At 34.4% G+C, this 22,722-nt stretch overlaps 1 protein-coding gene across 1 annotated transcript; it reads left to right on the forward strand.

Moving 5' to 3' along the window:
* The first annotated feature begins 3,366 nt into the window (after positions 1-3,366).
* On the forward strand, positions 3,367-21,244 carry LOC124366326 (facilitated trehalose transporter Tret1-like). Its single transcript, XM_046822784.1, has 9 exons — positions 3,367-3,471; positions 5,696-5,799; positions 9,154-9,399; positions 10,396-10,572; positions 10,656-10,754; positions 12,062-12,370; positions 15,773-15,881; positions 17,106-17,233; positions 21,020-21,244. Exons 1-9 carry the CDS (start codon positions 3,393-3,395, stop codon positions 21,200-21,202), a joined length of 1,434 nt encoding a protein of 477 aa, XP_046678740.1. The 5' UTR covers positions 3,367-3,392; the 3' UTR covers positions 21,203-21,244.
* The last annotated feature ends 1,478 nt before the right edge of the window (positions 21,245-22,722 follow it).

Here is a 22,722-nt window from a genome sequence, read left to right on the forward strand (position 1 = left end):
AATTGTGTGAGCAACGATTAGATGCGGAGTGAACCGGAAGACTCTACGACGTAATCGGCCGCGTAAACCGCGTAAAGAATTAATTAAACTATATTTGATCTTCAATATCAGTAAAAATTTAAATAAAGCAACAGTCACATTGTATATCTATTACAATATAGGAGTACGCCACACCAAGTGTCACGTAACACGCTTCAATAAAGTTGCATGCAAACTTTCAAGCATGTAGCTCATTTAATTCTCAAGGTGTCCTGTGGTCAGATAGATAGGACATCATGGACGAAAGATACTTTTACACTCTTCCGGTAAACAAAAACAGAAATTGTGTCAGCCTACTGAGCGGTAGGCTTCAATGACGCTCGGCCTAATTTCGTGGTGGCGCTTGAACCATCGCAGAGCTGATTCTTTCTGTGTAGAAAAGAATAAACCATTCAAATTTTTGTTCTTTCAGTAAGGTTCCCTAGTAGCCTCTAAAGAATGAAAGATTCCGGTGAGGTAGAGAGGGTATTTATTTATTTATTTACGGACAACCCATTTTGACAAAATATAGTAAAAAGTTACAAAGGCTAATATAGATAAGCTGCAACACAATACAGTAATATTAACAGAGTAGTATGATAATAGATACAAAACAACCTGAGTAAGATGAATTAATACATGTAAAGATACAAAAGACCAAATGAATTAGCAAACAATAAGAGGTAACAATAATAAACTATGAAAAATAACATGACGACTAACAGACAACAAGGCAATAAAATATGAAAGAGCTAACAATGATCAACTATGAAGAAAAAAAACAAAACCTAGAATATCAACAAACGAAAGAGAAAAAAAAACAACTTTTAACCATTATAATAGATAACAATGATAAATAATTTATGAACAATGAAATATAAATAAATAACAAATGAACAATTTTTTACTAATGAACAGTGCAGTTTTGGTATTACTATCAAAAGTGTGCTGATGTCAGATCTTATCACTAACCTTTATCGTTGACTTTCACTCAATTGTTTTTTTTTTTTTTTTTTACTGTATGAATAATCTACATTTGTTAATATGTCTCTTGTTAAAATCTCACATGGTTGTTTGTACTCAGCTTGTTTATAATTTTATGTATTCTGTTATTTTCAAGTTGTCATCACGGTTACCTATAAGACTATTTGCTAACGCCCAGCCCAATCCCATGGAGCAACATGAACTCAGTGCTGCTCATAATTACGTTCTTGCAAAATTTTAAGTCTATAGGACGCCTCTGTTCGTTTTCGAGATACCGCGGACATACATGCAGAAATTAAATGTACCAGCCCCACGAGAAATAGGCTTCGCTAACGCTCGGCCAATAATGTATAAACACAATCATAATTTACCTTAATGTGAGGCTGGGGAGTTAAAATCCCTGTATTAAAACCTTTCAATATTACAATAAATAGCTATTCAATAACAAATCTAATACTCCCCAAAGTACTACATCAAGAAATCTTACATTTTCTCCACGATAAGATCTAGTTTTTGGTTATTTTAGAATTATTTAGAAGGGTTTTACTCAAGATGTATAGTATCTTTGGTTTTACTGGTTTTCGCATACTCTTGTAGGCCTAAAAGGTTTTGATCGAAAGTAGTTACATAGCCTACTTTGGATCCAAAGTGGGCTATGTAACTACTTTGGATCAAAATCTTTTAGGCCTACCATAGTATGCGAAAACCAGTACACCCAAAAATGTAAGGTATACATCTTGAGTAAAATCCTCCTAAAAACTGTTGTCATAAATAAAGTGTGGCGAAGAGTTTCTCCTAGATGATAAAATTATGAATCGTATTATATGTTTCTATTAATTGAGGAAAAATGTAAAGTTTTAATCGATTCTTACGGAATATTATGAATAAAATAGAAGATGAGTTTTACGGCATATAACTGTTTAAAATATCAGATTATATTATGTTGCAAATTGTTACGTACCAGAAGTGCACATTTAGGTTTAATTTAAAATTAATTCATTAACTTGGTGTTCCATTGATTTATTGACACGTGTAATTGAAAATACCGCATTATTCCTACATTCTAACAAACAAGTAAGTAAATACATTTAAAATCAATTGGAACCATAACTGGATCGTTATAGATACACAGTGTATCATTTCAGGAATGCTCCAAGCAAACATGCAATTTATTAGTTACATCACATGCATATAGAACCTTCAATAAACACACAAATTGTGCTTTAACGACTCTTGGAGCGGAAATGCCCTCGGCGGAATGATAACTCTTACAATCCACTTCAGCAGCAATCAGACTACTATATGTCCTTGTGAACTGTCATCACTTGTGTATACAAATGTTGTAGAGACGATTGACAATAAATTATAGTATGCATTGCGATGGTATGATAAAACAATTAACCTACCGTCTAGGTAGCTGAGTTACAACCCACTTCCGGTATAAGGGTGGTTGATTGCGGCATGAAAATTGGCCCGTCTCAAGTATAAAGCCCAACCCTGCGAGTTCTGCGCGTAGTATTTAATTTTGTGTATTAAAATAGTTCTCATCCGGTAAATTCATGTAAATTGCAAATTCAATATCTTCTAGAAGAAATAATAAAATAAACTTGCGAATGTTGAGTGTAGTTCCATTTCTCCTTCCGTCCGAATTTCGACAGTGTCACTGATGCCTCCTAGAATCTGGAGTCCACGTCCGGGCTTTACAGATAAAGAAAGTCCATCAACAATTATGATCAACGCTACCTACTGTCTATGTGGCTGAGTTACAACCTACTTCCGGTATAAGGGCGGTTGTTTCCGGCATGAAAATTGGCCCATCTCAAGCATGAAGCCTAATCCGACGAGTTCTGCGCGTAGTATTTAATCTTGAATAGAATTCAAAGTCAATAGTTCTCATCCGATAACTTTATGTAAATTGAAAATTTAATACCTTTTTGAAAAAATATCAAATGACCTTGCGAATGTTTAGTTTACCTCCATTTCACCTTCCGTCCGAAATTTGACAGTGTCACTGACGCCTCCTAAAATCTGGAGTCCACGTCCTTCTGTAGAGATCCCAAAAATAGGTCGGCGACGAAAACCTTCAAAACGAACGAGAATTTCCTTTGAGCTGAAATTCTACATATGGATGCCCGTTTGCAAGACATCAAACAATATATCCTCCATGATTTGTCATAAAATGACTGAAACATTTTATTTGAATTATTTATTTATGGTATTTTATGCTAAAACACAAAGTTACTCGTTGTTTTGACTAAACATACTGATTGATTGGGCAAAATATGACATATGAGTTAGTGATCTTTGTCAGATCATCTTTGTCAGATCATACCTAACGATGGATGAACTCTACGTGAAATGTTAATAGGTCGAAGAGTAAAGCAAGGAGGATGGAGGAACCGGAAGAGAAAGGCAGCAGTGATGCCACAACACACAGTCGACTCAACCTGTACTTCTCCATCTTTGTTGGTGAGTCAAATGAGTGGAATAATGACAGATTAAAGTACAAGTAAGTTACAATTAAGAAAGTGGTTTACAATGTATGAGAATTTTAAAATGTACCTTGGTAATATGTATGTATAGTTTTTCCACTTCAGCTTTTGAATGCCTGAGAATGTTCTCTTTTGGGATTTTGAAATAACGTCACGTGGGGGCGTTTGTGATGTATTTTAAAATTACCACTCTCTTTCCAAAATGATTGTGAGTGGAGTAAAGTAAAAATTGTTTAATGAAATGGTTTAATGAGTGTTATAGCAAAATAAAAGATTTACAATGTAATCGCACCAAGAAATTCAGTTTCTGACAAACCTGTCCATCTACGAAAACAGATTAAATCATAACTTGAATTAAGAACTGTGTTGGAATATGTTAACTTATGGCCCTCTAAATTTTCACAGTTTTTTTCCGACCAAAACTATTTAAATGAGCTGTCATACGATGAAGTTATTGCTATAAATCAGTGCAGACTTATACTTACAAACCTCCACTTTTGGGAATGGATATGTAGTTCACATTTTTTATATTTATTATTTCAAGAATTTTCCATTTGCATCTACGGAGAGGTGACAAGAACGAAACCAAAAGCATAAACATTGGTTTAGATGTCGTGCCTTCTGGTCGGAAACTGGCTACTATAGGTTCCTAAAGGTGCTATTAACGCTTAGTATGTAAGTTTAATAGGATTTCAGACATTTGCCATCGTTATATGTTACAAAAAAGTATAACACTATGTTTTGAGGATTATACCACTTCGTTTTTTACTTCTGTTCTTTTTAAAAATATACTGTTATACTTTGTTGTAACATATAACGATGGCAAATGTCCGAAATCCTATTATCCTTTCAAACCTTCCATCATAACTAACAAATCTTAAACAAAAGTAGTATTTGTTAAGATTTACACAGGATATATATTTTGAGAAAAAGTAAATTAATACTAATTATCAAAATTCTTAGCAAAATTGTATAAACAATCATGCTAGACGCTTTACAAATTTTTTTCGTGCAAAAATGTGCGCTCATTCTTTAATTACGATTCCACCCCTTCCTTCTTTAAAGTTCCTCAACTATCTCTTTAGTTGAGACACAAATAAAGTAACTGCAATTTGAACTTCCATTAAATTTAGAGCACTTTATTGTATTATTATTACGGTTAGTAGTTAAAAAACCATTTTGCAATTGAATATACTAAAAACTAATCAAATTCTCAGAAGTAACCAAAATAATTCTATTTTGTATTTTATTCAAATAGCATCATTGATACATTTCGTTTAATGTGAATTCATTAGTAAATACATAGTAATTGTGTAAAAGTAATACGCGATAAAGGAAACGGGATTTTCCGGATATTTGCCTTCGTTCAGTGATACAAAAAGTCAGTACCACTACGTTTCGAGACCTGCAATCTGATATCTTCTTCAGATAGGCTAAATAACTAACCTAACACATAATTACAAACTAGGTTAAAATAAACTAATCATACTAGAGCGTTATGAAACGCGTAAGTCAGGAAACACAACCACCATGTTGTGTGTCAACTTCACTAACTCTAAAATATGCATTTAATAAAAAACTAAACACGGCAGTAATTATTAAAACTGAACTACAGAATACAAGTCGCTGAACAATGGCAAACATCCGGGAAAATCCTGTTTCCTTCACAATCCTTCTTTTGTCAAAAACAAACTTTAATACGCGACAATATTTCTTGGCCGGGGAAAGATTGCAGCATATAATTCTCTTTTCCTCGAGTCATGGTATGCACGATAGTTCCAGTTATATGCTCGAATGTTCCAGTTATATGTTTGCATGTTCCAGTTATATGCATGAATGTTCCAGTTCCGTGCTCGAATGTTCCATTTATATACACGAATGTCCAGTGATATGCTCGAATGTTCCAGTTACATGCAGGAATGTTCCAGTTATGAGTTCGAATGTTCTAGTTATATGCAGGGATGTTCCAGTTATAAGCACGAATGTTCCAGTTGTACGCAGGAATGTTCCAGTTATGAGCTCGAATGTTCCAGTTACATGCAGGAATGTTCCAGTTATAACCACGAATGTTCCAGTTATATGAACGAATGATCTATTTATGTGCTCGAATGTTCCAGTTACATGCAGGAATGTTCCAGTTATAACCACGAATGTTCCAGTTATATGAACGAATGATCTATGTATGTGCTGGAATGTTCCAGTTAACCTGCTGTACATGTGCACGGGGCAGTGCTACGTGTGGACTTCCCCCACTCTGCCATATCTACTATCGGATAAATCCTTCCTTCCCATAACTCCAGCCGAGGTAACCTAGAAACTGTTACAAGTCATTAATAATCTTGATTCATTAACTTAAATTACGAATTAATTTGATGGTTTGACATATAATTTATTTCAGGTGCTGAACCATTATTTCTCCATCACAATATTAAAGTTATTCGTACTACAGTACGCAAAGAAACATGGACTAAAATTAAACGTAGACAAAACTCAGTGTATTATGATAGGTCATCCAAAGCTTGTTCGTAAAATTGAATCAAGAGCTAGAATACTCTGAGAAAGTTAAAAATCTAGGACTTATTATTGACAAACACTTAAGATGGACTGAACAGGCTTCTTTGACATGTAATAGGGTCTTTGCCGGTGTTCACAGCCTTAAGCGGCTGGCTTCATATCTACCACAGCAAGTTAAAATAATGCTGATAAAGACTCTGTACTACCTCACTTCAACTACTGTGACATAGTCATTAATGACATGACTGTGGAGCTTTCAAATAGACTCCAGCGTGCTCAGAACTTTTGCATTAGGTTCATTTTCAATCTCAGACGTGGTGATCACGTAACGCCCTACTTCAATCAATTATCTATCTTAAAATTACAAGACCTTCGAGACTATCACTCACTCATTCTGTTACACGCTCTTTGAAGTACAAATTGTCCTAGTTATCTTTCAAACAACTTTCCATTTATGTCTGAAATAAGTGAACGAAGTACAAGGAGGGGTACATCCTTATTATCTATCCCAATTCATCGAACAACTACCTTTAGCAAATCGTTTACAGTTTCCGCCTGTCGATTGTGGAATGCTTTACCTGTGAACATCAGAGCCATCGATAAGCGCGCTCGCTTTGGGGCGGAGGTCATGGCCTTGATGCTGGGGGCTCAGGGGGTATAGCGGTTGGTGGGTTTGGTGTGCGGTACTTAGGGCAATTGCATACAAGTTGAATAAATGCGAGTGTGTGTCTTGCGATATTATTGTAAATTTGTATATAGTTACACTAATTATTGATGATTGTTTTTATTTTAAGATTCATTTAATATGTAATGTAAATAAATAGACTAAGTTTTAGTTATAAATGTATACATATATATGTTAGTTTAATTTTTATGAGGTTAAGTGGTAGAGAGGACTTTATAGTCCTAACTTCGCCTCTAATAAAGTCATTTTTCATTTCATTTCAAAGTAGGCTACTAGGTACTTGTTGTCTACGTCATGTACAGACTGTTGTTGAGTGTTTAAATATTTACAAAAATACAGCTTTACATTGTCGTAATATTAAAATGTCTCTGTATCTTATTTCTAAGGTTGACAATAGAACTGTGGGTAGGCCGTACTCAGACCATTTTTTGACAACTTTAGCCGGGCCTTTAGGGGGCCCATGCAGGGCCCGCCCATCGATGTATAACGGAACAGTTCTGTTATACATGGATTGCCCCGACACACGTCTATTTGAAGGGACTGTGTCAACGAACGTAGCGGTGGCGGGACATGGTGGGGCCCTGTCGAATATCTTTGCCGGGGCCCGCCAAACGTGGGTACGGCCCTGGCTGTGAGATATATCAGTAAGTGATTGACGCACAACGAATTTAGGTTTGGTACGAGTGACACAAGAGACCATCTGACAGACTCTGGTAGATCATTTGGACCACCGCAGTGAGTTAGCCCTGCATAAAGTATTTTTATGACTATAAAATAAAGGAAATTCAAAATATATCTATAAAAGCGTCAAATATCCATCAAAGAAGGAGTTGGCTTCTCGTTATCTGATAAAGCAAAGAGATCAAGATCAGGATATAATTGCAAACGATAAAAAAGAATCGTCCCTTAGTCAAATATTAGATACATTTTCCCTGAGTCAGTCCCTTACCGTACCTCCCGGGGTTTTCGGAGAGAAAACTGAAAGAGTAGGTAAAATGTCAACATTAGAGCTTAAAACACTCAACACTCTTATAGAAAGTGTTTTCAAACCAAAGCGAAAAGATGGAACGTAGGTTTCCAAGCCTGTGTTTACAATACAAAACGTGGAGTAAACATACGACACAAAACACCATGGCAATAAATGCAAAAATAAAATAGTACAAAGGAGACGCGAGAAAGGGATTTACAGAATAGTAAAAGATTGCTTGTTATCGTTTGGTCTGATAAGTATCGTAAGAATAAAACAAGTACCATACATAATACCCAGAACGTTATTTCTTTAAAAGAATTAATTGCTTCTTCAAAATATTAAACTATTGGAGCAGCCAGTTGGTTGTCAACAGTTGAAATTAGGCCATTTTCCTTGCCAATTTATTTATTCATCAACGGTATCCACCATTTTTACAATAATAATTAATAATATTTGAATAACACAATACAATATAGGCCTACTAATACTAAATAAATACACAATAATACATGCATTAAATATGTGGACAACAACTAAGACAAAAAAAAGAAGCCAATACTAACTAAAACTAACTAACTAAAATTTAACTTAATAATGCAGAATGGAATTTAAATAAATCAATGCACAGTCACAATATGGTCTTAAAGAGTTCTTCTCGTAGAATATATAAAAGAAAGCCACCCTTGTCAGCTAATTTGTCACCATTATTTTTCTGTGGTGACTATCGCCATTCCCTATTGGCCACTGGTCAGTTTTCAGTGGTTGGATGCTGCAAACAGACGTATTGTGTGACCTTTAATCCAGGTTACAATTATTGATGTTGGATTTGAAGACAACGATTTAGACATAGTGTGCATAGCACAACAAGTTTATTGTGGTCCATGACATGTGTCTCTATATATTGGTATGATCTCTCAGTTTAACCTAGTTTATTTATTTATTCTTCCAACGGAATTACACCACTAGTACACATAAATAAGTTAAAAAGAGTATAAGCGATTAATAGCACTAATAATATTTACTTATATAATTAAATAACAAACAGTGGTAAAAATAAATATTCACCAAAACAACGAATACATAAGTAAGAAATATAAGATAGCCTACGAGTTAACAAATAATCAACAAAAAGGTAAAACATACAAAGACAATAATACATATTTAAATATAAAAACGAGCAACAGTAATAAATTTGTGGTGTGTAAAAGAAATAAATAACAATAAAGTTATAAAAAATTGATAAATTACCATATGCAAAAATAACAATATATAACCAGCAACATGCAAGAAAAGGTAAATAACCAGAAACATGCGTAAATGTAAACAATATGGTTTGTAGGATATGGTATAGGCTACAATAATTAATAGGCTACAAATTGTTTGTAGGCTATTTATCCACCCTAGAAGAAATCGGATTGAATATCTTGAAAGGTATTGTTTCTTTTTCTCATTTAACGATGGAAAATGTCCGAAATTAATCTGTTGTCCAGGGTTCAGTGATTGCCTCAGTGTTTGTCTTCGGCGGGATACTGGGGGCTCTGCTGACACGACCCATGGCTGACTCCCTGGGTCGTCGCTGTACCCTGGGTCTGTGTCTGGTCTCCATCCTCATCTCCTGGGCTCTGCTGGGGTTCACAGCCAATATCCACATCATCTACCTCGCCCGTCTCATACAAGGGTTGTCCACTGGTATCAACTTCTCCGTAGCACCTCTCTACACCGCTGAGATATCCGATGTGAGATTTTTAGCTTGTTAATGTCAGATATTTTGTGAAGAATAAGGTTAGAGACATACTGTTTTTTTAGATCTGGAGGGAACTCTTACTAAGCCTATGTGAAGTATTTGTCATGATTTGACTTGTTTTGAGGTTAGATAAAAAAAATCAATCTTACAATGAAATGATTCTGGATGAAGGAACGTATAGGTGTATAATTCAAATCACAGGATATTACTACCCCAACTTTTATATAGCTAGATTTTTATCGAAACATTTCATACTGAATCATTTTCTTTCATACGATTATAATTATTATTCTGAGCGTAAGAATAAATTTTTTTCTAAAATCACTATAGTAGTGTTATGGGTAATCTAATATCTGCACGTTATTGAATGTTCTTGGCAATTTCTGAGCTTAATCGTATATTCTGCTATTAATCCATTACATTTTACTACGGTATGGGAAAAGAAATAACAATAAATTGGAAAAGAGCAACAGACTTTCAAAGTTTGCTTTAAAGCTCCTAAAAAAGGAGAAAGTATTAGATTATATTATATGTACACATGAGTTTAGAAAAAAATTTAACGTAAGAATGGCTAAAAATGTACATTGTTTTAAAGCGTAAAGTAAGTTGTACAACGAGCGAAGTCCAAAGCCCAATATAAAAATAAGAATGGTCTATTATGATAACTGATACCAGGGCTTTCCCTTTAGCATTCATCTCTGCTAAACAAGCCTAATCCTCTCTCAATTGCCTAATCATCCCCTTCAACGCACACAACCTGGTGCTGAACTATAGAGCAGTTTGGATTTCCCCACCAAAGGTTGAAGGTAATTTGTAGAACATAGAATATAAAATACATCTTCCATAAAATCAAATATTCAGTTAATGAAGTTCCATTATCACTTGTACCTGATTATCTCTAAGGAGGAGATGAAAGGCATTACTTAAGAGATTTTAAAAAAGGATGACGTTTATTTTTTTCTCTAAGGAGCCGAGTTTTATGTTGCAGGATACAGTCCGAGGGCCGCTCAACTCTATCCCTCTATTCTCTCGCAGTTGCGGCTACGTCTTCGTGTACAGCATCGGTCCGTACGTGAGCTACCACCAGCTGATCGTCGCAGCATCAGTGGTCCCTCTGGTGGCTCTTGTGCTGACCCCTCTAACTGCTGAGTCTCCACATTACCAGGTCTGTTTCTGGTTTACATTTCCATCCTCGCATCCAAACACGAGTGGTCACACAGCAGCAAAAGTGACTCTTTGTGTTTACAGGTTGCTAGAGGAAGGCGGACAAAAGCTGTAAAGACGGTGCAGTGGTTAAGAGGAGGCCTGTCTTTCCCCGCTGCTGAGAAAGAAGTAGATGCTATTCAGGTTGGTGTTTACGTGTGTACAATTACAAAAATCAGTTGATAAACATTCCTGATATGAGACTTTGTCACTGTCTACACATAACACGGGTACAATGGGAAAGGTTGATTCAATGAGAAGTCGAGTTAGGTTCAGACCAGACGAAGCTCTTTTGTAGCCTAGGTGTGTCTCTAATGCTGAAACGATGCAACACGAAAACAACTAAGAACTCATCGTGTTGCCCAGAGTATGTTTGAATACTGAGTTAAAAAGTAGTAATGCCAAGGTATTCTACTGCCTCGGCCTTGGTGGATTCCTTATCCGGATTTTGAGATTCCAGGACCCAAATCTGTGCAGTGTCAGATATCAGACGCTGCACTAAGCGGAAGGCGAAATGGGGTTTTACTTAATATTTGCATAGGTAGATCTATCTAGTGGTCATAATGGCATGGTTGTAATAGAAAAGCCAATCAATCATAATAATTTTAATTGGCCAAAACAGGCCAAATTGAAGACCTTTAGTTGATGGAAAATAGGATTTTTAATAGAATTTTTAAAAATTGATACAAAATATTAGAGAACATTGCAACGAAATGTCTAGAAAGTATATATCTTTACAGTATTTTGAAATAAAAAATTTATAAACTGACTAACGCTGTGCATTTTGAATTTGATTCATTATCAGAATAGTATCTACATTATCATCATTTACATTTGAAAAGATTAAAATAAAGCGAAATTTTACAATTGAAAAATATGTATAGAATTGTTAATGTTACAAAGTAAAATACATTCGTATCGTATAAAAGGTGTTTATGCTATTCACTCTATTGTGATTTTGTCAAAAGATTGTATTTCCTAACAGAAGATTGAATTCAGTATTCGTTAGTTTTTTTGCTATAGAAAGTTGAGTAACACACTATATGAGGAAAAGGATTTTGGGCATTAATCTCAGTCATGTCTCCTTGTAAGAAGGGGGGATCAGCTCTGTACCAGCATCTCCAGTTAAAGTAGACAGGGGGTGGCAAAGCCCCTATGTCTTAGCTTTAAATAGCCCTTAACCCCTTCCCCCACCAACTCCAACAGTCATATTCCGCTGTACACTAGAGTATCGATCTACCCTTGCACTCCTATATATCAACATTTGCTGTTTAAAGTGATGTGCCGCTCCTGGACATCCGTAAGGTTGCCTAAATTTTAATGACAGATCCATTTTTGCTGTTCCCAGGAGTTAGGTTCAACTGGAAGGTATGAACCAGCCAGAAGTGAACCCTCCTTGCAATGACTAACATACACTTTATACAACACTGAATTATCACTGAACTCTGCAGGAGTACTATAACCAGACGGCCACACAAAAGAAGTCCATCAAGGACTTATTCGCCACGATAGGCAATATCCGAGCCCTCTACCTCTCCGGCGGACTCCTGGCGTTCCAGCAGCTGTGCGGTGTCACTGTGATCCTCCTCTACACGGAGCCCATCTTCCAGATGACCGGGACCTCTGTTTCTGCCAGCATGTCTGCCATCTTGTTCGGCGCAACTCTGATGGTGTCTTCTGTCATCGTTCCACCCTTTGTCAAACGCTTCGGCTTCATCAAGCCCATGATCGTGTCATCTATAGGATGTGCAATTTTTGTCGTAAGTATATAATATATAATAATCTACTCTTGATATTAAATTAATCTTAAAATATTGTATTCTTTGTTTAAAGTTCGTTATTGACGATGTAATGGTTGAAAGGATAATAGGAATTCGGTCATTTTCCATCGTTATATTTTACAAAATGTGTAGCACAACGTTTAGAGGATTTAAATCTATCCTCTTCGTCAGGTTGGAATATAATTAGTACATAAAAAACTGGACTTCCGCTAAAAAATAAAGAAACAAATTAAAAAGAGAATACAAATATAAAACATACCCGATAACTGCCTGGAGTCCAGACAGGAGACGTTGTCACTGCACAGGATGCAAGTCACGAGCACACAAAGTCAAGAGCACAAATACACGTCACACCAGCTGAAGTGAAATCGGGACACTAACAAGAAAATCAGTGTCGGCACTGCATGTGGCATCGCGGCGTGTCATCTGAAACAATTATGTAGGAAATGCGATGGTCGGGAGATGGAAGGGCAAAGGCAAACATATTGTACTTAGCCTAAAATAATAACTTGCAATAAATTAAAAGTTACAGGAATCTGTCTAGTATCAATTCGATAAGAAATTCCATCACCGACTAGTAAGCTTTGTTTCTGACGTAACACTTAACCCTCCAAGTGGCGGTCATTTTTTCCTGTAGTGGCAGCATGTTTTAGAGCCTCGTGCAAGGGTTTAAAAAAATATAAATTAAAAGTAATATATATATAGAAGTATATATTTTTGTGTTCAAAATTAAACATATAATAATATTAGCATTTAAAATTGGCCTTGAAAAAATTGTTACTAAAATTTTTTTTTCCATGAAATTCAAAATTTACATTTTTTTTTAATTTGGGGGGGACCATACCTAGCAAACCAAGTTATAGTAAGAAAACTATAAAAGTAAGATAGCCATTTTGTGTCAAATGTATTCTAGTTTACAGAAAAACATAAGCATTATACAAATTTATGAAACTATAATAACGCTATATAACAAAAAGCAGCGATGCGCATAAATTGTGAAAAAGGGTGTATATGTAAGAGTTTGCTAATAAAAGTTTTACTAATACAGTTTTACTTGAATACATGTTATATTGCACATTTTATTACTCAGAATGAAGTAAAACTGTAAGCAGCAGTAAAATAAATTCCAAAACTTTTTTTTTGAAGAGTCGAAAAAAGTTTCATTTTGTCATTACTCAAAACTTTTTTGAAAAATTTTCAAAGAGGAAAGTATAAAATGTTTTTCAAAGCTTGTATTATATCCAAATTTATAAATCTATGGTTTACATCTGATGGGAAATTGTATGTAGTTTTAGAAAACCATAAACTGTGTCTAAATATATTACATATATTTTGATTCCACAACTACATGATTCCAAAATAACAGTATTTATAGCCTACGCGACTAACAATGACCCTGGAATGGTCCAAACAGTTATCATACATAACCAAAGAAATTGCGGTAAATATATATTTGGTTGTGAAAATTGTTATTTCAGAACTAAAAGAGTGCCTAAAATAACGTTTAGTGAGTGAAAAACAATAACAAACTACGTGAAATGAATTTTAGCCAAGTCATTTTGCCATAGCCTACACAGATTCGATAATTCATCAAACATATTTCAGTAAAAGAAATTTATTTATTCTAAAATATATTTATTTGCACTACTGCAATATCTAACAACTCACCACACACTAAAACACAACACTAAAATACAAATAAAACTTACTAATAAACACGACTCGTCACAGAAACAAATCAGAACGGCAGCGACAACATGGCGGTCACAATAAACTGCATCGTTTTCTTTTACGTTCCAAACTACGAACTTGGTACGTTGCAAGTACAATAAAAAGAGAAATAAAACTATAGTATTCCCTTAGGCTTTTTCTTCCCGAATCCAATGGTGCATGAATCGAATCGATACGTTGCCGGAATATACTGTAATGAGTGATTATGCAACATTACAGGATGGAAAATAACCGTCAAAATTTTGATGAACAACACTTGGAGGTTTAAGGGAGTTTTTAAATTTTCATTGATTAAATTCATTTTTATTTGATATCTATGAGTTATATAGCCTCAATGTTGAGTAACATGCTCCTTGATGAAGAAATCAAAGCCGGCGAGCTGGATTATGGAGAGAATATTGGCATGACTGATAATGGCGTTCTTTAGTATGAAAATGATTTAGCAAATATGATATCAGTAGACACAAAGTTCCAAATGTGTAAGTGAGGGTAATGATAAGTTGTGGACAGTATTAAGGATATACAATCTTTCAAAATGATGCGTTAGTTTTCATAGCAAAGCAAGCAGGACTTGATTTGGCAGACAAATAAGCTATATGTTCTTTCCACTTTACATCATGATCTATCAATACGATTAGACACCCTGGCTACGTGACAACAGGTATGGGAACGGAATTACTATTGAATATTTGTCGAAAAGTTGTCCATATTTAATTATTAATCTTTTAATGGTGTTTAACATAAGTCCCTTCGCAGTTAACCGCAGGGTGGACTCTTGAATTGTAGAATTTAATTAATGTTACAGTTTATTTTGATTATTACCAGAAACAACAAATTGGTGTTGTCAGTAAAGAGAATTGTGTTACAATTTGTTAATATCCACAGGAGATAATTTCAATAGTCTAGCACTGATCCCTGAGGGACACCAAATGTAACACTTTCACAAAGTGAATTTGCTCCATTCATGTTGTCCTTATACATGACCTTCTTGTTTTCTTCGTACCAGATTTGATTTAAGCCAGATTAATAATAATTTCCAATCATTACCATGTATGGCGTAGCATCTAAGTTTCTTTAGAAGCACTACCGGTTTACACTCAAATGCATTCGACAGATCACAGAAAAAGTTAATTTTAAACAGAAAACTGAGTTTTTTCCATATTTTTGGTTATCACAATCCACACAAAATATTTTTATTTCGCTTTAATACATGAGTTAATACTACCCAATTAGTAAAAAATTTCCGAAGTAATATAGGTGTATACTTTAATGTGCTAGACATTTGAAGTGAGACGTTTAGCGTGCGAGAGGTCGCCGGGACCCGGTTCCTTCAGGGATCATCTTTATAAAGACAGACTATAGAACATGCGTTATAGAACATAAGCCGAGAGCCAATTCGTATTGCATATTAAGAAAGAAAGAGATCATCAGCCGCGTCAGTTTTGGTGGTGGTCGAAATTGGGGGGTATCAAAAGGGCTGCACCAAAATTAGCATGCAAACGATTAATTTCTTTGAGAGAGAATCCTCTATCGATTGAAAACACAGCTGTTTTACTTACTCATTGCAAATAAGACCTTGATTTCTGGGTTATTATATTTCAGAAGTGATAATTAAGCAGCGGGACTATCACTATTCACTTTCTTTTTCAGGGGTTGCTGGGACTGTTTTTCTTCTTGCAGTCTCTCGGAGTGGATATTTCTTCTCTCAACTGGTTACCTGTCACAAGCACATTTCTATACACAGTCAGCTACTCTATTGGTGGGTATTATATTCTGAACTGTCACTACTTATATGATACCTGTAAATCTGCCAGGTAACTATGTATGTATACATCTGTCATGTATAGTTAGCCATTATCGATCCTTTGGTATGTTTGTTTAACGCTTCAATTTCGTCAGAAATCTTTAGCGATATTTACAAAACTGCTAAGGTGGTTCCTATTGTTAAGAAGGTAACAAAAGTGACGTTAACAATTATCGCCCTGTTGCTCTTCTATGTACAATATCAAAGGTGTTACAGAAAGGTGTCCATGCCGAGTTGTTAGCTCATTTGGACAAAATATAACATCCTCATACAGAACAAATATGGTTTTAAACCGAATCGATCCACTTCTCTGGCATTCGTAGACCTTTAAAAGGACGTATGACATATGACCTTCCAAATCTTAGTATGACTGTTAGTGTTTATGTTAGGTTAACTCTCCAAGTAGGCCTTAGTAATGTATTCCTCTATGAGAGAAGGACATCGAAAATTGCTCTAAACCGGCAAGAGCAATTCCCTGAACACCACACTTTTCCATCTTCTCTAACAGGATTTCGTGATCAACATGACCGAATGTCTTTGAAAGATCACTAAAAACTCCCAAGGCCGGTTCACGCTATTAAATCTTGATCAGCGATCTTGAATCCTTTTAGAGAAGATGGAAAAGTGTGGTGTTCAGGGAATTGCTCTTGCCGGTTTAGAGCAATTTTCGATGTCCTTCTCTCATATAGGAATACATTACTAAGGCCTACTTGGAGAGTTAACCTAACATAAACAAACAATCATACTAAGATTTGGAAAATTACAAAAACTTGACAATCTGTTATGAAGACATTCCAATATTAAGTTTTGGTATTTTAATATTTCAATGTTTCAATATGTAATGGTATTTTGTTATATTTATAATTTTTAACAGCTATTTTGTACAGTGAAAGAAACACTGTGCATTTTACATTGTGTGTTTGGCAAAAAATAGTTAACAAAGTGCGTGTTTATTTGTTTAACTAATGACAAGAACTAATTTTCTTGAGTAATGTTCCGAAAACTGAAACCGACGTACACTCTTTCACAGATTTGTAGGTTTAAGTTGAAAGATTAGCAACATCTGTCAAACCACACGAGTCAAAATAATGAACAAATTAGACTAGTCCACATTTATCTTGAGAACATTGTTTCAAACTACTTGTTATTTAATAAACCACCTTTTATTTTATTTGCTAGGTATTGGAACTTTACCCTGGGCTGTGATGGGTGAAATTTTTCCCGCCAACACGAAATCTCTGGCGGCTGGGATATTGACTTCTTTCAACTTCCTCCTCGGCTTCCTTACTGCTGTGATGTTTGTTGAGGTAAACTGTTAGCAAATTGACAATTTTATGATACTTGTGCCCTTTGTAAAGAATGTATAAAGTAAAATCGTAACGTATGTTACGAGTTTTTCTGAAAAATACTGCTTTTTTACTAGTTTTCAGTATAAAATAGATTGAAAGGAATTTTGGGCAAATTATTTCAATGATTGGCATGATTCTTAACTGTAACGTTTATTGCTTATTCATACCAAATCAAATCTTTATGGTTGATTGATAATACAAAATTGCATTGAACATTGTCAAAATCCTGTGTTAATTATGCAAACGATAGTAGGTTACACATATAATGTTTATTTATTAGCTTTCAGATTAAAATAGACGAAAGAAATTATTAGCAAATGACTTGCAATGGCTGTCATGATTCGGAATTATAACGTTTATTGTTTATTCAAATCAAATTGTATCTTAATTGTTCATTAAAAATACAAAAATGCATATACAACGGATAATACTATAGCGGGAGAACGGTTTTGTGTATTGACATAAAACAAAGTGCTTTCCCCGTAAATCGCCTATGGGGAGTCCATAGGAAATATGTTTATCTAAATCTACGCGCAGCGTGTTCCACAATTAAGAGTCGAGTGTTGGAACTTAAATTTTTTTATGTAATCATACGGTCATTCACACATTATTTTAAAGGCCTTGTTAAAAGTAAAAGGTCTTTGTCAAAATTTACACTCAAAATTTTTAAGTAGCAACATGCATACTGTTGTACATAATTTTAAATATCTCTATAAGACGAACAAAATGTGTATTTAGTCTTTTTTCGTATCTTATATGGTTTTCAAAAAATAAGCAGAAATCTGTTTTTACGTAATTTTTCAAATGTTTTATAGTGACACTTTGAGTTGACACAGTGAGTTCGAATCTAAATTATTATCTTTTTATGAATAAAAATTATAAAGTAAAAGATAAAATTTGTGTTTTAAATCATAATTTACCTTACTTTGGCTTCAGATATTAAAGTTCTTACACTTTTGTTAAATATTCCGCAAAGTCCTTTTTTGGAGGAAGGTTGGTCGAGAAAGGTTTATTTTATAACATAGGCTGCCGTGATACACCATTGTGGTGTTGCATTAAACACATTCGCACAAAATAAAACGCAATTTACATAGTGCGATAAAAAACGGAGGGGTCTTTTTCGTTTAAGGGCCAGCACCTTACAAACATACTATACTTGACTGACAGTGCAGTCGTTTTTTAATCGTTTGTTTGGTGTTATTAGTTCGTAGGACAGTGTAGTCCAGGTACTATTTCTAGTATAAACTCGTCTTATCTTATCAGTGATAAACGCGCGCCGCTTATCTTTTGCCCGTAATGAAACCTGCGTTAGTTCTGTCTGAGTTTTGGGTTCAATAAAGCGTGATGAGTTGATCTGGGCTTGAACTTTGCAAGCTCGAGTTTTTTTTTTTTCTAAAAGAGCAAGCAGCGCAAAGCGCTGCGCAGCGGGCAAGCATCGCGTGATCTGAGTTTTGAATAGGCAAGCTAGGGTCTTTTGTGCTGGCCCTTAAACGAAAAAGACCCAAAGGGAGTTTTTACATTGAATGCTTGCCGTTAATATAATAGGACCACACATTTATTTTAAACACGTTACTAATGTAGTATGTTAGGAAATATGCAGCAGGACCCTTTCTATTGTTTTCCGGGTGTTAAATACTCAAAAGTTAATGACCTTAGAAACAAAACAAAACAAAAAACAATATTTTATTTTTCAACATGTTTAATGTTTTTGTGTAATTTACCTCTCTCATTGTATTAGCCTATCACTGTTCAGTAACATCGATATCTATCTCCTGGTTTACAGTAATACAGTATTAATTTCATGATTCATTTATCAGCTGATTATTACAGCTGATAATTAACAATGGGTCACTAACAGCTGTGTTGGGTCATTGTTAATTTACTTTTTTGTTTGTTTCTCAATTAGAACCTCTTTTGTGCATCATTAAATTCTTTAGAAGAAGAGGAATTGAATTTATTCAAACAATATGTATAGTTAGTTATTATTAAGATCCAATCTTTGGAAAGACTGACCTCATTTACCAGTAGGGATGGACAGTGAAAGTACTTAAATTACAAATATCTTATCTGCATTCAGATAAGAGTTCAATATTGTTTCAGCCAAGCTGCTCTCTAGGGCGTCCACACCAGACACAGCTGATAGGCTGGCAACACTACTGCCGATCCAAATATCACAAACATGAACTTAGAACGGGTAGGGTACGATAAGCGGACCCGGTTTTTTATATCGAAGAATGTAGTCTTCGATATCTAATATTCGCATCTCAAATCCTAGACTATCAATCAATATAAAAAAGTATCTATAGTCCTCAATAACAATCATATGTTTTAAATTAAAATATGAATTTAATATTTACAGTGATTAAACAAATTATTGTTATAACAAAAATTAGGAAAACTGAAGACGACCATATTTGCTCCTCTCACAGTTACAGTTGTTTCTTTCCCACAAATTTCATATAATGGAGTTTTCGGTTGGAGTCCAACATGTTGAAGCCACAAAAACAATATATTTTATTTATGTCTTATCATCTTTCAAAGCAATGTCTTGTAGTTTTCTAAAATTGACTGCCATTTTTAATAATTAAAATTACTTATGTAAAATTGAAATATTACCCTACGTGTATTATTTTAAAGTGTTTACAGCTGTTGATATAGATTATTTAAGTTAATAATTCAAAATAATTAATCAGTATCGATTGATTATATCGATGGTTATGATTAAGTAATATCGTTTGTCAATTTCGATATAAAAAACCGTGTCCGCTTATCGTACCCTACCCCTTAGAACTAACACTAAAACTGAACTAAACTCTTCTTGAAATTCAACTTGTACCTTTTACTCTAAAATACTTTTATTTATTTACTCATAACTACTTTCCCTTTATATATAATAAAATAAGTTTCTCTGTTGAAAATTAACTACATGAACTAAAAATAAAACTTGGTTAGCATTTCAAATGAAATTAAAATAAACTGTATACACCAAAATAGTTCAATTTAAGTAATAAAATTAATTACATACAAACTTAAAATTTAACACTTGTTGATGTACATGATTTTAATTTTATTTATTTGTTCTTTACTCTATATATTAATAAGTAATTTTAGTTGAAAAAGAACAAACAATCCTCTATTGACAGTAAACATTCTTTCAATTTCCTATTAAAACCCTTTTTAACGGCAATTTTCAACTCATTTGGTAATTTATTGAATACAGTAGTTTCGGACCATTGTACATAAAAGATTGCTTTACCATTGATATATTGACTTTTGGCAGTCGAAACATTCCCTGTTCTAAACTTCTAGTACCGTAATTTAAGTCCGTCGTTCCTAAATTACCACTTTTAATGTAAAATAGTGTGAGTACTTTAAATATGAATAGATGCTGTAAAGGTAGTATTTTAAGTTTTCCAAAAATTGGGAAAAACTGTCTTTTTTGTGAGAAATAATAATTATAAAATGTTTTTGTACAATTCTTAATTTCTATATTATATATTTAAAAGTACCTCCAAAGCAAACTGACCCGTATTGTAATCTTGATTCGACCAGTGATTGGCACCAGAAGTTTTGGCAGTGGTTCAGCTCAAAACAACTGATCCTTCCAGAAGAGTTGCTCTTGATGCAGATGTACGCCAAAGGTCAGAGTTGAGCGTCTTGAAAGACGATAAAATCCATAACTTTAACAACTTTATTTTCGTTGTCTTATTGGTCATTTCACCGACTCCGGCTGTTTTGATGCAGGTCAATGAATGGCTCGGCGTCTGCTGGTCATTCTGGATGTACGCAATATTCTGTCTGATCGCTGCGCCATTCACCAAGTACCTGCTACCGGACACGCAAGGCCTGTCACTCGACCAGATCCAGCGGCTAGTCAATCAGCCGTGGAACACCAAGTGGTCGCGGAAGCCTGACCTTGTCATCTAACTGTGATAATAGTTTAGTCTGTAAATAAATTGTATTTCTCTAGCATTTTGTTTCCTTTCCACTCAAGTCTAGCTCCGGTGCAATCGCAGATCGGAATAAAATACCCCATTTGGGGAGACTTTAATAAGCGGCCAACACTCGTTATTCGATTGTTGTTATCGAACGATTCGATTATTATTACCGAACAGTTCGATATATTATCGAACAATTCTATATATTATCGAACAGTTCGATACATTATCGAACAGTTCGATATATTATCGAACTTCGATATATTATCGGACAATTCTATATACAGTCTAACCTCATTATAACGAACCTCAAGGGACCGGACTGAAAATTCGTTATATCAAGTATTTTGTTATAACGAGGTTCGTTATATTGACGTTAGGTTAGGTACAATTTCGCTACACCGAGGTTCGCAGACCATCGGCTCGGTCGTGTTAAAACGTCGTTGTGAAATCGTAGGCTATGCTGTACTGTATTTAAATAGTGTGTAGAACGAAATAAAAATGCATTTAATTTGGAACAATAACTTTATTTTTATTTTTATTGTTTCAATTAAGTAGGTATACAGTATGTAAAACAACAGAACTGGAATACAGTAGCTATGTAATTTGAAAACACATTAAAAGAAAGTTGAAAAGCAAACATGACGTGAACAAAACTTAAAAATCTTACGCTATAATCTTTGTTATAACAAGGTGCGCTCGTGGAAAATTCATTATATAGTGGTGAATTTCGCTACAAGAGGTTCTAACAACGAAAAATTCACTACACCGAGGGTGATTTAATTTTTCCAGGATTACTAAAAATTCGTTATATCGAGGTTATGCTTTATTCGTTATGTAGAGGTGAAATTTGCATTGATTCTTATGGAGACTTCTAGGGGATTTAAAAAATTCGTTATATCAAGGAATTTTTTATGTTGAGGTTCGTTATATTGAGGTTTAAGTATTAATGAACTTCGATATGTAAAAATCGTACACAATAAAATACCACAACAAGAAGAATCTCGTACATTACAATGTTAAAAACACAAATTTAACAATAATATTACATAACAACAAAACGAATTACGGCCTAGACTTATATTTCAAAGAAACCTTACAATATTTATAATGTTTCCCAGCTTGATATCAATGAGTAACCGCTTTTTTAAATGGAGGAAAGAATTCTCCCCATGGAAGCCAAACCCACATGTTGAAGCCCATTTAAACAGATCTCTTCACTTGCGAGAAATAGCCTATCTCACATATTTACCTCATATTCATCGCCATTTTCAAGTCTCAAAATATTAGATATTTCTTATTGTTTATTGTTTACATTAAAATTACTATAACGAATAAGTTGAAATCATATGCTAAGTTAAATAAATTGTAATATCGAATTATTCTTTCGGGCAAAAATAATCGAACCATTCGATAATAGCAATCGAATAACGAAAGTAGGCCGCTTATTAAAGTCTACCCCATTAGCAAAGACAGATTACGGCGAAGGACTATAATAAATGATGACCA

Source organism: Homalodisca vitripennis, chromosome 7 (assembly GCF_021130785.1).
Source record: "Homalodisca vitripennis isolate AUS2020 chromosome 7, UT_GWSS_2.1, whole genome shotgun sequence".
NCBI lineage: Eukaryota > Metazoa > Arthropoda > Insecta > Hemiptera > Cicadellidae > Homalodisca > Homalodisca vitripennis.